The sequence below is a fragment of the Calliopsis andreniformis genome, chromosome 9, assembly GCF_051401765.1.
Source record: "Calliopsis andreniformis isolate RMS-2024a chromosome 9, iyCalAndr_principal, whole genome shotgun sequence".
Classification (NCBI taxonomy): domain Eukaryota; kingdom Metazoa; phylum Arthropoda; class Insecta; order Hymenoptera; family Andrenidae; genus Calliopsis; species Calliopsis andreniformis.
Window position 1 is genome coordinate 12,062,451 of NC_135070.1, and position 14,458 is coordinate 12,076,908.

The following is a 14,458-nucleotide window of genomic DNA, read 5'->3' on the forward strand; positions in this document are numbered from 1 at the left end:
CTTGCAGCAGTCAAAACATTTTTGGGCTAAATTTTGAATGAAATGAAAACAGCTCAAGAAAGTCCACCCGTGCCAAGTGAAAACTATGCGTATACGCGAATACCAATCACGAGTAATATCCACAGTCAATGATACGAGAAACAGTACAGAACACAATATGACACATTAAGACGATACACGACTTTGTAGCTGCGCCTATACGTAGAAGAAGCAGCATCCCCCAGAGCAAATCCACCCCTGGGCATGGTCTCGGCACTTAGTTGCGCGTAAAAAATGCATACAGTCCTACTTTCACGATTCGTCTCTATCCTTGACCCTTAAAACATCTGGAACGTAAAAGAAAATCGACAGACAGGGACAAAAGAGGTTTTCCTTTAATCTTGCTTCTAAGTAGTCGATCTTCTTTAACGTTATTCTTAAGTGTCAAGTAAGAGACGATCGTCACGAATCAAAGACAGAAACGATAACAAGGCGAGTGGTAAAATCAGAAACGGAAGAAATTAAGAGAAGGATAATCGAGCTTTCCTCTTCCTACATTGTACGAAAGTTTCACGGCGTTTCTTTTGGCTTTCACGGCGGGAAAGAAGGAACACAAAAGAAGGAAATGCGACAGAACGAAAGCGAAGCATGAAAGACGATTTTTAGGGGCGCGCCTCGTCTTTATAGCTCTTAATACGATAGTAATATTACGAGTAATAATAAACAAAAGTGAATTAACCAGAATATGCGTTTATGTTATTTAGTTCTAAAACAAAAAAAGTGAAAAATGTAATAAAGGTCAAACGTGTTACCAACTTGACTGATCTGCTTCTTTTATCATCCCTTTAACATCATTAGCCTTCACTATGATTAATCAAACTCCTGTTTTAGTAGAACTGTTAATCTATTAATTAATTTCTGAAACATATTTCTCGTGTAGATTGAAAATCAGATTGCTATTGACGAATTAACCAATTTTCAAACACAGAGAATGGATTGAGTTCCAATATATTTTCCTACTGCAAACTAATTCATCTTGATTAATTAATAGATTAACCTTTGGCCCATTTTAATTCGACCTGTGCAAGCTCATCATAAATGACCTCAAGCATCCTCAACCAAAGATCAAATCAAAGGTCAAATGTTTCATGAATTTTCAATATCCAACTCTTATCCTCCATCATCTACTATGCATACAGAATTCACAATTTCTTTAATAAAAGATTCATATACTTCACATTTCTTTCATTAACAAAAGAAAAGTCTGGTAACAAAAAGTTAATCAATCATTTGAAAAAATTTCATTGGAATTCCAGTAATTCGAACGTTGCATTTCGCTGTGCATGCAAATCATGCGAACCAATTTTTACGCAACCACCCACTTTACAATTTCGAAACGACTCGCATGCCTCGTGCGATCCTCCTCAGCCATACACATTATTTTACGAATAATCGCCCCTCAGTACGACCTAAACCATCGCACGAATCGTTTCGAAAATTACGCATCTCGATCGTTCGTCCACCGTGAGATGTAAAATTTCTCAGACCAAACGAGAAGCAACTGAATCAAACCAAACACAAAATGAAGCGATACAAGCATAGTTTCTATTCCCTGTCTGTTCTTTATTTTATCGTAACTCGTTCCTACGCCGAAGAATTGACATTGAACATCAACTTCAGACAGCCCATCTCCGTGACCGACGAGAAGTTCTTGAGCCTCACCCTCGACCCAGCGGCCCTATTCCACGGAGATGTGTTAAGGTATGTATATTGAATTTATAACATTTCTATATTACTTTCGCGCTTCATTCAGCCCCGTTTTATGAGCGAAGAAAAAGCCTGATCGCAATATTTTACGCGCGTAACGTGTTCCCTTGCTGCACAATTGAATTCAAGATTCATTCGAAAAGCGGCGAGAGGTTCGAGGGACTCTACTTCTTTAAGCTTCAAGAACGACTCTTGTCTGTTTGACGTTCGATGCACAATGTCGCGATGGAAAATTACGAAGACAGAGAATATCGAAAACGCTTCCCTCTTACCGTGCGCGAGCATCGAGCAATTCGAGATCAATTTAAAAGCAATCAATAGAATCCAAAGGTCCGCTAGTCGGCGCACAAAACTGGTGGAATTGAACGAAACGGAATTGAATGCCTTTGAACGAAACGCAATCCAATCTAGCCTCGGCGAAATGAAACGTGCACGTGTGTTTTAATTTAAATTTTACCCGTCAGTACCAACTTTCGCTGGTCATTGTAATCGATCGTGTCAAGGAAATAGTGTAATGTCTTGGTAGGTCACTAGCGAAGTGTCTTCATTAGGCATCAATTGTCCCTACCACCTGTTGGGGTCCATCGAGGATGGACTTAGTAATTAACTAGTTTTTAATTACTTTTGTAATTTATTAACAGTAGTCTTTACAATTTATAATAATAATTGTGAAATACTCTATATTAAAAGTTTGTGATGGTTCATGAAAAAGATTTCTTTAATTTTCTTTTGAATCAGAACTAGTCAAAGTATAATGTGATTAATAACCACAATCAAAACAGAAATTAATGATTAAAATTACTAACAAGCTGTTAGCTGTATCCTTATCATACAGCAATCTACGCTTTCCATCTACCATTCACGCTTTCCATCATTTTAGCACGGATTTCGAGAGAAGTGTAAGCTTGGCAAAAGCCCTGAGCCCCGCATACGTTCGTCTAGGTGGAGCACACGGTACTTTTTATCAGTCCATTGATCAGGATCATCAAGATAACGAAGAAAATCGATATCACATATTGACTGGTAAGTTCAGCAATTTCTAGTCCCTATGATTCCTCCTCGACACATACTCGTAACCTGCCCTCAGGGTATCCAATTACTCGATCATTATCACGACTAATATAGGCTGCAATGTAACGAACAATAACGCACAAAGGAGCCACGCGCTCCCATTCGCCCAAACCTGCATTAATTAACACGCCACACATATTTCTCGAGCAATTTCGCGGCCAATGCAGCGTCCTGACTGGCCGGTTGCAGAAACCACCCGAATTAACCTAAACAATGCTTCACAGCAGAATGCACGAGAGTTGCGTACGCTTGTCTCGCGAAGAGAAACGAGAAGGTCCCGCGTACGCGAATATTCCGCAACCGTGCCGGTCGTTTATCTCGAGCCCTGAGTACAGAGAAGTTGCCTGTTTCGTTTGTAAATTTACCTCGCGTTGTTTCAGCCACTCCCGCTAATTACGTGCAAACGCTACACGCTTGCTCCGGAATGCAAACGTTATCCATTCAGTGATTTCAGTAGTTCGAGATTCGATGTTTCGTGATTCGAGATTCGGGGCTCTATGTATCTCCAATGTCGTCAGAGTGATTAAACAGGGAGAGTGGAATTCAAATGAAGTAAAGAGTATCCTGTTATGAAATGTTCGATTTCACAGTGATAACATTTATGTCAAGCATTTTGCCATTAAATATTCCTTGTTTCGCTTTAAAAAACCATGAAACTCCTCCACTTAAAAATACACATTGTAACATTTGGAACTGATTAAGTTTGTTTAATAATCGATCTTAAAGTGTTGAAGAAATATTAAAACCAATGTTACTTGATCCATAATCGCAGAGTCCAAGTGGATAGCAGCACACCACTGGGCAGAAAAGGCGGGACTAAACATAATAGCATGCATTGCACCTGAGTATATCGCGAAGGAGCTAGAAAGCTCTGATAGCCTCGAAGATGCAGGGAACATAGTGTCCTTCAGCAATCACATGGGTTTTAACACTAGCTGGCAACTAGGATATGGTAACGCAATCGAAATCTCAAAATCTCTTTAATGGTAGACATTTTATTAAACTACTCTAAAACCAATTTTCTAGAGTGCCAAACCAGGTGCAATATATCAGCCACTGATTTAGCGAGACAGCTGGTGACTCTACGAAAAATGCTGAATGAATTTCCTAGATACTCTAATAGCCTTGTTGTCGGACCTGATGTCGTCGATTATAGGACGGACAACCATAAGCAATACCTTCGAGACTACTTTAGTGTTGCTGCTCCTGCACTTTCAGCAATCACTTGGCACCCGTATGTTTCTTTTCACTGCTATTTTGTTCGACACTAATTGCCATGACATTTTTTATCTTCACTAACTATTTATACAACGTCGACAATAAACATCAGAAATATGAGGAAATAATTCTATACACCAAAATAAAACAAAAAGGAAGAATAATAAAATTATGTTTGAGGCTTCATTTCGCCTACAATAGGCGTAAAATATGTCTGACTTGTCTCATTCTACTGACTTGTTTGTCCGACGCTGCGCCTGACCTGGCCAGTGCACGCTTTCAGTAGAATAGGTTCCCAAGTCAGACACATTTTATGTTCATTATGCATATATTTTAACTAATAATATTTCTCAGAATATTTCTAACAAATGTATCGTAACAGTCAATGTGCTACAGTCTCTACGGATCTTTTCTATAATTAGTATTAAACAATTTGAAATTATTTTAGGGATTTTGACAGCGTTATTTTAGAAGACGAAGGTGTTCTTATACGTGACGATACTTTGGACAAGGATAAAGAGGAGCTCTTCAAAGTCATTGGTCGTTTCTCAAAGAAAAAGCCATTGTGGATTGGTAAGGAACTTTACCAGCCATTTACACCTATTTACATCACGATTCCTCGAACATAAACATTTTTATTCCTACAAAAGCCGAATCCAAACCCGAGGAATGCAAGAATCTATACCTAGGAGCACTCGTGCTGACAAGAAGATTGGGAAGCGCAGCCAAGTTGAAGGTGAACGTTGTCATGAGGCAACCATCTAACCTGACTCAGCCAACTCCAGTAAGTAGCTCATTGTCAGTACAATTGCAAAATCGCACGCTAAAAATCGATGACGATTACTAAATTAAATCGTACACAGGATTACTGGGTGTCCTTGCTCCACAAAACCCTCGTCGGGCGAGAGGTATTCGATACAAGGGTTCAAAGTTTAGACAAGAGTCATGTATACTTCTACTGTCAATGCACGAGAGCTTCCAACAAATACCAAAGAGGATCTGTAACTATTTTCGGAGTCAATTTGAGCCCAGAAAACGTTCGAATTGACCTGAAGGGGGCCAAAATTACGACGCTGCACCAGTACATTCTTTCGCCTGGATTTGATGCCTCTAACAGGATGTTTGCAGAGTAAGCTTTATGGCATTACAAAAACAAAAGAATATATCTCGCAGTGTCTTACGTTTTGCTTTACAGGAGCGTGCTTTTGAACAACGTATCGCTGACTATGGTAAACGATACGGTCCCTGACCTGGAACCAGAGATCTTGAACGATTCAGAAGGTCTCGATCTCAATTTGCAATCAGGCGACATTGGTTTCTGGGTTCTTCCAGAGTTGCAGGTAATTATGAGGATTTGTTATATTTTTGATTTTCTGACGTGTGGGGAACATATGAATATATATGATGTTTCATGATAAAGTGAATAGAAAAAAGTGACGAATATCGCGATTATAATCCCACACTAAAGTCTGTGTATAGTAAGTCAATAGGTCAATGTCCAGTCACTGTCAGAAAGTATTGAATACAGTAAGAAGAAGCTTACCTTTCTTTTGATGGTGTACGTTTATTACTGCCTTATCAGAGCGAGTTCTTCTTTAGCAGATTCTTTAGCCTCGAGCGTTTCTCATCTGAACTTTTAGAGAGCTATCCCAAAGCAACGAATCTGGAAATAGAATAATTTGTTTTTAACTGTTTTTGGAAGCTTGCAATGTTTATGTAAAAATATTTATTTCTTGAAAACTAATATATTGGAAAATGTCCATACAAAATACTTTAACTAATTTTCATAGATAAAAGCCTGCATGGAACCTCGTGAATCATCGGAAATGCAGAACAGCAGAAATAGTGCTCGCGTTCCACAAAGTCTGCGAAAAAAAGTAGAGGACACAAACTCTCGTGTTACGAGGTCTACGCGAGACAGAGGAAATGCCAGAAGTGTAAAGAGGAAAGAAGAGAACAATTCTCGAGTAATCAGGAAACCAGATGTGCGAAGAGAACTCAAGAGACTAAGAAGATTCGTTAAAAGAAAACTGAATGATTATGACGCTAAAAAATCGCTTGCAGAAGGGTCATCCAACACTAAACAAGAAAATCGCTCAGTCAGACGTTCAATGCACGTCGACGAGCAACCTCAACCTCAAGACAATATACAAGCCAAACTACAGGACTTCAAAACTCGTCTCTCGCGATCAGTTCATCTTGACAAAATAGGTGAAGAAATGACAACAGTCGAAGATCCTATCAGCGAAGTTGCCACCCAAGCAATATCTCTGATATCCAAAATGCAAGATACTTTGGAAATGATAAAAGGTGATTACGTGAACAGTCAATCGTCAGATACGACGAAGAACTATCTACAGCTCCTCTACGAACTCCTGACCGATACTGATTCAACCGAGGTGACTGACACTCCAGAATCAGAAGAGGAAATTCAAAGATCGAAAAGAGCCAAAAGAGATTTATCCACAATATTGTCAGAGCCTGGTTTTAATCTGAAGAGGAAGAGTCTCCTAAGAGGACAGGTTCAAAGGAGAGAGGACAACAGGATTCAGCCACATACTGTTCAGGTGGGGGCAGGCGACAGTGGGGAACGTACTTTCTACGGATTCTTTAAGACAGATCCTGTAGAAGGCTTCCCTGAAGGAGACGTTTTCTTCACTGCCGAAGATCATCCACGTAATAATGATTATCGTTACCAAAGGCATGAGCTAGATCCTGTGCTACCTTACGATAACCCTAAAGAGGATTACGACGAATACTATGAATCCTCTGAAAATACTGGAAATCCAGAGCAATTGAGCGCTCGTGTAGTTCCTAGTGAACTCTGGGAGAAAGGGCTCTACGAACGTCAGAGGAACCCTAGATCGGACGATGAGGACAGTGAAGTTGCAGAAACTCAATCGAATGAGAATCAGGAAAGCCAGGACGAAAAGAGCCATCTGAGACAACTTGCTGGTTATTACGCGTATAGTTTTCCAGAGGACGAATTGTCAGAGAGGTTTAAGCTAAAACACAGTAGATCTGTTATCAAACCTGTCAGGGTCAGGAGGATCCCAGCTGGAAGAATCAAATTGCACGAGCAAAGATCCAAGATGTGGGATTATGATGGAGCTCCTATTCCTCAGGATCTTACCAGCGAAATTGGCGTTTACGAGAGCAGAAGACATAGAAGAGGAAATCCAGACCTGCACGAGATACTCGATCAGGAAATGGTCAAGGAAGACGACGCAAACTCGAAGGATTGCAAATGTAGAGTGATTCGATCGAAAAGGCAAGCTCCTGAACCTGTGGAGCATAATACCAACATAGAAACAGTTTCTATGGAAGCTGCCACTGCGGATCCAGTTCCAGAAGTACTCGATTCGCAGGATCTCAGTGACGTAGAAGTATTCTCAGAAGTCGAAGGCGCGCCTATGGAGATATTGCAACTGCAAACTGAACCGTCGAGCATGAAACTCGAACGTAACGCAGACACACCCCTGCAAAGTGAGCCAAGTTTAGATCTCGAAGAAATCGAACCTCCAAATTCGGATGATTTCTCTCCAGACACGCCATCGAATTCTGCCGAGAATCCAGAGAACACAGACTCCAGCAGACTGCCGAGGGATCCCTCATCAATGGTTATGACTACACAAAAATACTGGGAACCACCGCTGACATCATCGAGCCTCGACGAGAGCACATTTTTTCGCGACGAATCCAGGAATAGCAAAGAGGAGAGCGCCACGATTAATACTTTCGAGGCTTCTGCGACATATACTTCAAATAGCCAGCAGAATTTTACGACCAGCGAAGCCGTTGCAGAAGCAGGCGAGAATACGGAAGAAATTGAAGTCTCGAGAGCCGAAACTTCTGGCGCGACACTCGATTCGGCCACTTTATCGGAAAAAAGTATCGCGGAAGGAACCGAAAACGATTACAATAACGATAAAACTACCGGAGGGGGTTTTAAGAGACACGCTGAGAACGAGGCAGCTTCCCAGGAGCCAGCTTTGAGGGTCAAAGGTGTCGAAGCCCTGTCAGCCAGCGATCCCAAGCAAAGCAGAAACTGGAGAATTCCTTCGAAGAGACCTGTATCGAACAAGGTGAAACCATGGGAAAGGCGACTGTTCGAAAATACGAAGACACTGGTAGCGATGAGGAGGATGCTTGATCAGAAGAAAAACGAAGCTATGGAGCGTGCTGCTAGGTTGAGACAACCTCCCAAAAATTCAGATAGTCTGAGTCGGCTGGAACAGATACAGCAGTTGAGGGAGAAGCTGCGAAATAGACGGCAAAAATTGTTGCAAAGGACTCTTTCACGTAAAGAAGCTGAAGAGAATGCTGAGGATGAGGAGACGAGGAATTTGAGGAGGAGGGAAGCTCAGGGGATGATTAAGGATGACGATGATCGTGAGTCAACCTATGTTATGATGTACGAAGAACCTGAGTATGAAGAAAGGGGAGACGATACAATTGATGAGTCGATGGAGAAAAGGGACGTACCAGTTACGGAAGTTGTGAGGGCGCGAAATGTTCGAGAGAGAATTTTCAATCCCAAACATTTGTCAAACTTCCAGGATCAAGCGATTATAGAACGTTCTGATCCTACTGAACTAACGGAGGTCATAGAATTAAAGAATTTATTCGAAAAAGAGGATACAAAAAGCGAGAGGTCCAGCGAAGATACGAAGGAAAAGTCTTATCTTGCTCTGGTGGAAGATTTAGAGAATCCACGAATCTTTCACTATCGCAAGTCGCGAGAAGAACAGAAGAGAAGCCTACAGGTAATTCATTTTGTGTATAGTTACTTTTTTCTCTCATTATTACTGTGTTACAATATTTAATACTTTTCATATTAATATTACAATATTTAACTAAAATAAACTCTTCTTAATTGATTTTTAACTTGATTCATTTGTTTCATAGATGCCATCACGTTTTCATGCTAGTGAATACAACCCATCCAGATATGGACCTTACGAGAATCTTGAAATAATTGAAGACTCAAACGAGAACGAGGAAGAATCGGGTGAACAATCTGGTAGCAAGGAAATATACATAATCGATCCTTCGAATTACAGAGGAGGAGAACCCACTTTGCAATTATACAGAAGTCCACTAAAATTAAGACGAACCAATCAGAAAGTAATCGTAAATGGCTACGAGTCGGCATGGACACCCACGTTGTATAAATCTTACAGAGTTCGTGAGACAGAGCCGTGTAAACGCGAATACACAGAAAGAAGAGTTCCCCAACAAAACAACGATGAAGCTAAACGCCTAACAATGTTGGAAGACTTATCGAAAGATCTGTACATCAGCGAACTTTTAAGGATTTTAATCAACTCCCTCGATGTACAGTCTCTAGAAGAACTTTTGAAAAGATTACCAGGCCAAAGTGCTGCCAGTATTGAGAAACAGAACTTCGTGCGTTCAATTAGCGAAGAATCTGGGGAAGAACAATCAAGAGAAGATAGTGGCCAAGCGAGAGAAGAGGACAAGCTAAATCCTGAAGAGTGGAGAGCTCCTGAAGTAAGTAATACACGAGTCAAGGGGAAGAGGGAAAGTTACAAAGATCCTTCAATGGGAACAGAAGTACAAGGTAAAGGTGACACCACTTTTGAGGCGCAGATTACGCCCAAGGACAGTGCTGGTAATTCTGAAGGGAACTTCGATGAAGAAGGTGAGATGAGAATTCGAAGGCGAAGAGACACAGGTGATAAGTTCAGGGAAGATTATTCTATACGTTTGAGGGATGATCCAGAGGTAACTTCTGACGAAGACTCATCGAAAGTCTTCAAAATTTTAAAGCAAACTGAGTTCTTTAAAGCAGTGCCTGTTAAAGATACAAAGACATCGAAGAATTTAAGGAAACGGTTTCTTCCATTAAAAAGGCATAACGATAATTTTGAGAAGCGTAGAGATTTTTCCACACAACCAGAACCTTTAATTCCATTGGAATTAAATAAGTATTCATCCATCCAAGAAGATGACGATCCCATGGTCGGTGTAAAACAATCACAAATAAAATTATCCATGAACTATCAAGACATTTCAGACTCTTTAAAAGATAAATCAAAGGTGAAGATAAATGAGGGACTGTACAATAAAAATGACAAAAAAGAAGGAAGTGAAGAACACGAAAATAAGAAGAAGCTACTGCATTCGGACCAACCGGAAGTGTTGATGGTGCTGCCCTGGGCAAAACGACTTGATAGACATCGTAGACAAACAAACGATCAAGAAAAGGTGGATGTGAACATTGAAAAGGTGAAATTTTAATAAAAAATATAATTTATATATTCTATAATATGAAATCCGTGCCTTTCACAGTAATTACAATATTATTTCTTTAATGAAAAGTGTTTAATAGATTCTTTGCACGAATAAAAAAGAACATAATCTATTGTTCAAAATACTAAATGTTCATTTTTCTAGGTACAACACACAGAACTGCAAGAACTGGAAGATGCTTCCACTTCAAGGATTCCAACGTACATCGATGATGTCGAGAAATCGATAGCCCAGAAGAGACCCCTTGAGATGCATACAAAAGATGAGAACTTGGCCAATTATATCAATGAGAAAAAGAGGTTGAGTAAAAGCAGTAACAAGAACCATGGATTCTCGTCTCTTATAGAAGAGAATATACCGAAGTTACAAAATGCAGTGATCGATGGTTTGGAGAAAGCTCAAAACATAACGAGTTCAGTAGAACGATTGATCGAGGATGTAGATGAAAAATTTGACGAGACATCAAAGGGCGATGAACAAGAAAACTTTGATTCTGATTCGACTGGCGCTACTCAAAATGCTTTTTACAATGCGATATTGAATGTGAAGAAGATTTTTATGTTACTTGGCGGAATCACGCATATTTTATATAACTGATGTGTTTAACAATAAATTAACTATTTTCTATTATTGAATTATAATTTATGAAAATGTATGTATGTAATTTTATAAAATGTTCGTATAGATTTTGTACCATCTTATACTTTCTCATGTAATTATGTAATGTATAATAAAAAAAAAAGGTATATTAAAAAGTTTATGTTTAAATTCAGTGAAAAATCTACCCCTTCCTAGATTTAAATAAAATTCACGTTAATGTGAAAGTATAATATACACAGTTGAGATTATGTACAAACTGAGCTAGTAATTCAAGTTTACAAAATACAGTCTACTCTTGTATGAAAATATTAAAAATAACATAAAGCAAAGAATTATTTTCACACCTTGCTTTCGTTAATGCAAGTTGCAGACGTCTCACATTATACCATACGTATGTATAATAATACTACATGAGTACATTACGACATAACATTGCCTGACATCATGAGTTTTGCAATACAAAAATATCAAAACATATATGCATTTTTTAACGAATATATGCGTCCTGCCCCAGTTTATCCAGTCGTCGATCGATTTTCGTACTGTTCACTTCGTACCGAACAAGACAAGAAACTTATTATATCTCATTAATGTTAAATCTAGAAAGTCAAAGGTGTTTTTAACCGCGAGTAAACTTCGATCGTTATGCATCGCACTATCTTTATTTATACGACAATTTTAACACTCCTCGGGACGACGTACTCGAAAAGTGTTACAAACGATGAAGACATCGAAGGGACAACCAGCGAAAGGTAACCGATATTTTAAAAAATATCATTTTATATCTTTAACCCTTTAAATTATAAGTTCCATTTAAAATGGAATGTATTTGCAAAGAGGACAGTCGTTCTAGGAATAGTAAACAGCACAGGTTTCTCGCTGGACACAAATATCGTATTTATGAGAGATAATTTAACAAATTTTCTAGAGAATATATTTTAGTCTCCACGCTGCACGAGCCAGCACTCTCTCATAAATTCTCTTTATCCTGTACCATTTATCTAGCTTCCCGCCGAGTACATCCGAACATTCTTTCAATTTTTCAAACGAGCTCCTCGGACGATTTTCGGATTAGGGACCAGTCTGCTGGATTGCAGACGGGAAAGTATGTTAGTCGTCCAGAAGCTGTCGCAACCTTCGACCAACCGATGCATCAAATACATTTCGCGGAATCGGTGATAATAAAATCGTTTAACAAATGTTTCGAATCGACACATTTCACACGACACTCGACTACTTCGATTTAGCACACAGTGTGTGTCGTACATATCTCGGTTTCCAATCATGTAGTCAAATTAAATTTAATCCTCTATAACACGTGTTATCTTAAAACTTACATACTCTTGCATTTGTATTCTTAAAATTGTATTTCTCTTAATCAGTAAACATTTATACTAGTAATCAATAAAAATGCGATCCCTATAAATTATGGATATTCAAATCTTACATATCACATGTTAAAATTTTTTTTTAGAATAAAATTCTTCTAAGTTACAATTTCATTTCTCATTTAATCTCAATTCTAGTTTCAAAAATAAAAAACAAATTGATTTATAGAGAATTAAAATATAAAGCGAATAATATCTCCTCGCATTGACTCACAAAAATAGCAATTCTTAATTTTCATGTAATAATATGTATATTAAGATGTATGATGTAACCACTTACTTGAGAATTGGAAGATAAACGAACACCCACATTCAAGCATGAATTTGTTCCTCGATTCTGGAGTTACACTATTATCACAACGTCCTTAGCACACACGATTTAATAACTCAGTCTATTAACGTGTGAATCAGAGGACTAATGCAGCCTGAGGATCTTCACTCTGAATTACGAACGATCAAATCATTCCCTTGACTCCATTCCGAACATAGGAGAACGTGTTATCACGGTGACAGTCGAAGTAGGACTAATTGAAAATCGCTTTCTCTGTTTGACTGCCCTTGGGATAACAGTTTTGTTTTGCTACAACCCTAGCGTGTACCAATGTCGTATTTGTTTTTAAATATTGCATCCTTCCATCCCCGCGTCACGTATCGACAGTAAACTACCTGAAATCATAAAATAAGACACTTAAATTATACATCCATGGTAGAGAAAATAAAATTTAGATAGTTTACTATTATCCTTTTTCATAAAATAATTAAATCGTTTGGTTTCAGCTTCGCTACACCACTTCCAGACCTCTTCATCACTCACGAATCCGAAAGCGACACAAAACAAAGCTCCAAGAGAAGCTTACTTATTTTAATGCCAGTAGACGAGAAGAAAAAGACACGCGAGTTCGAAGAAACGGAGGATGTAATTAACAGAAACCAAAAAACGAAACGGTGTAAAACACCCTTACTCAGAGGAAGTAATTCTCTACCAACGCTCAAAGGGCAAATGAATCAGGACATCGTGGGATCGAGAAATGTGAATTCTTACAAGAACGGAAGAGCTACTGGATATTCTGTGAACCAGAACCCTCGTTTACGGCTCGTTTCTTTGAAAAATCCTGACACAGCGGCAAAACGTGATCCGATGCCACGAGGAAAAGGAGAAGATGCAGCTGATCGTGGCGATAAAGTCGATATTACGAAAGCCATTCGAGAGAAGCTAGAATCGCGAGATTACAATGTCGGCGGTGCCCGTAGCAATTTGTTACGGAAGACCAACATCATTGACGATGATAAATACATCTGCTACTGTAGGGAGAAAACTAAACCCTCTTTTAGGAAAGAAACAACTCGAGACTTCACCCCAAAACCCGAGTGGTTGACGAGAGGAAGTAAGCCAGAGAGGAAGGATGGTAATAAAGTGTTCCTCAGTGAAAGCAAGCTACGCCAAAAGCCTATTTACACAAATGCCCAACGACAACCGTTCTTGCCTGCTCTGTATACTGATGCCCATCAATATTTGCCCACCCATTTGCCCAACCATGTAAAGCCGCTTCTGCAACAGAAAGGAAACGAAGGGGTGCCCTATGTACCGTACTTTTATCATATGGATCCTGAACTAGCGATGCTCCCAGAAGCGATTCACAGAGCAAATCCAACGAAAATTAATATTCCCTTCAGTCCCATCGGCGGTGGACCCGATTCGTTAGTTGGACAATCGATTAATCGAGGACACGATCGTCACAACGATCAGCAAATTGTTGGGCAACGCGCGTGTCCCCCTACCAATGCTGGAAAATCGGGTCAAGAATTTCAAAAAACAATTCCTGCGACGTCATCGAGCCCGATTACATCAAATGTTCTGAAAAACAAGGATCCTTACTACTCTATGAAAATAGATGAGGAAAATGTGAGGAGAGGAGAGTCTAAAGCAGAACCCAGTGCTGCTGATTACAATCTGCAATCCATGCATTCAAAGTTTCCCGAATTCACAACACTGACTTTTGAGGATGATAGAGATCACTCTAAGTCGACAATTCAAAATGATGATGCAGAAAAAATGATGCAGGAGCAAAAAGAAGTTTCTACAGAATCTTCTGTGCAAGGTACGATTTCAGCAATGGGGGATAATCTGCTTAATGTAGCTAAGTCGTCAGATAACTCGG

General features: G+C 39.3%; 1 protein-coding gene across 1 annotated transcript; it reads left to right on the plus strand.

The window, feature by feature from the left end:
* The first annotated feature begins 1,561 nt into the window (after positions 1-1,561).
* Positions 1,562-10,908, plus strand: LOC143183384 (uncharacterized). Its single transcript, XM_076384908.1, has 11 exons — positions 1,562-1,740; positions 2,627-2,769; positions 3,590-3,769; positions 3,844-4,051; positions 4,484-4,608; positions 4,686-4,819; positions 4,899-5,164; positions 5,231-5,375; positions 5,826-8,801; positions 8,944-10,287; positions 10,456-10,908. The coding sequence occupies exons 1-11, from the start codon at positions 1,562-1,564 to the stop codon at positions 10,906-10,908; spliced, it is 6,153 nt and encodes a 2,050-aa protein (XP_076241023.1).
* The last annotated feature ends 3,550 nt before the right edge of the window (positions 10,909-14,458 follow it).

Coding starts and splice junctions, on each gene's coding strand:
- LOC143183384 (XM_076384908.1), top strand. CDS start 1,562: ATGAAGCGATACAAGCATAGTTTCTATTCCCTGTCTGTTCTTTATTTT. Junction 4,052..4,483: donor TCAGCAATCACTTGGCACCC/GTATGTTTCTTT, acceptor AAATTATTTTAG/GGATTTTGACAGCGTTATTT. Junction 8,802..8,943: donor AACAGAAGAGAAGCCTACAG/GTAATTCATTTT, acceptor TTTGTTTCATAG/ATGCCATCACGTTTTCATGC.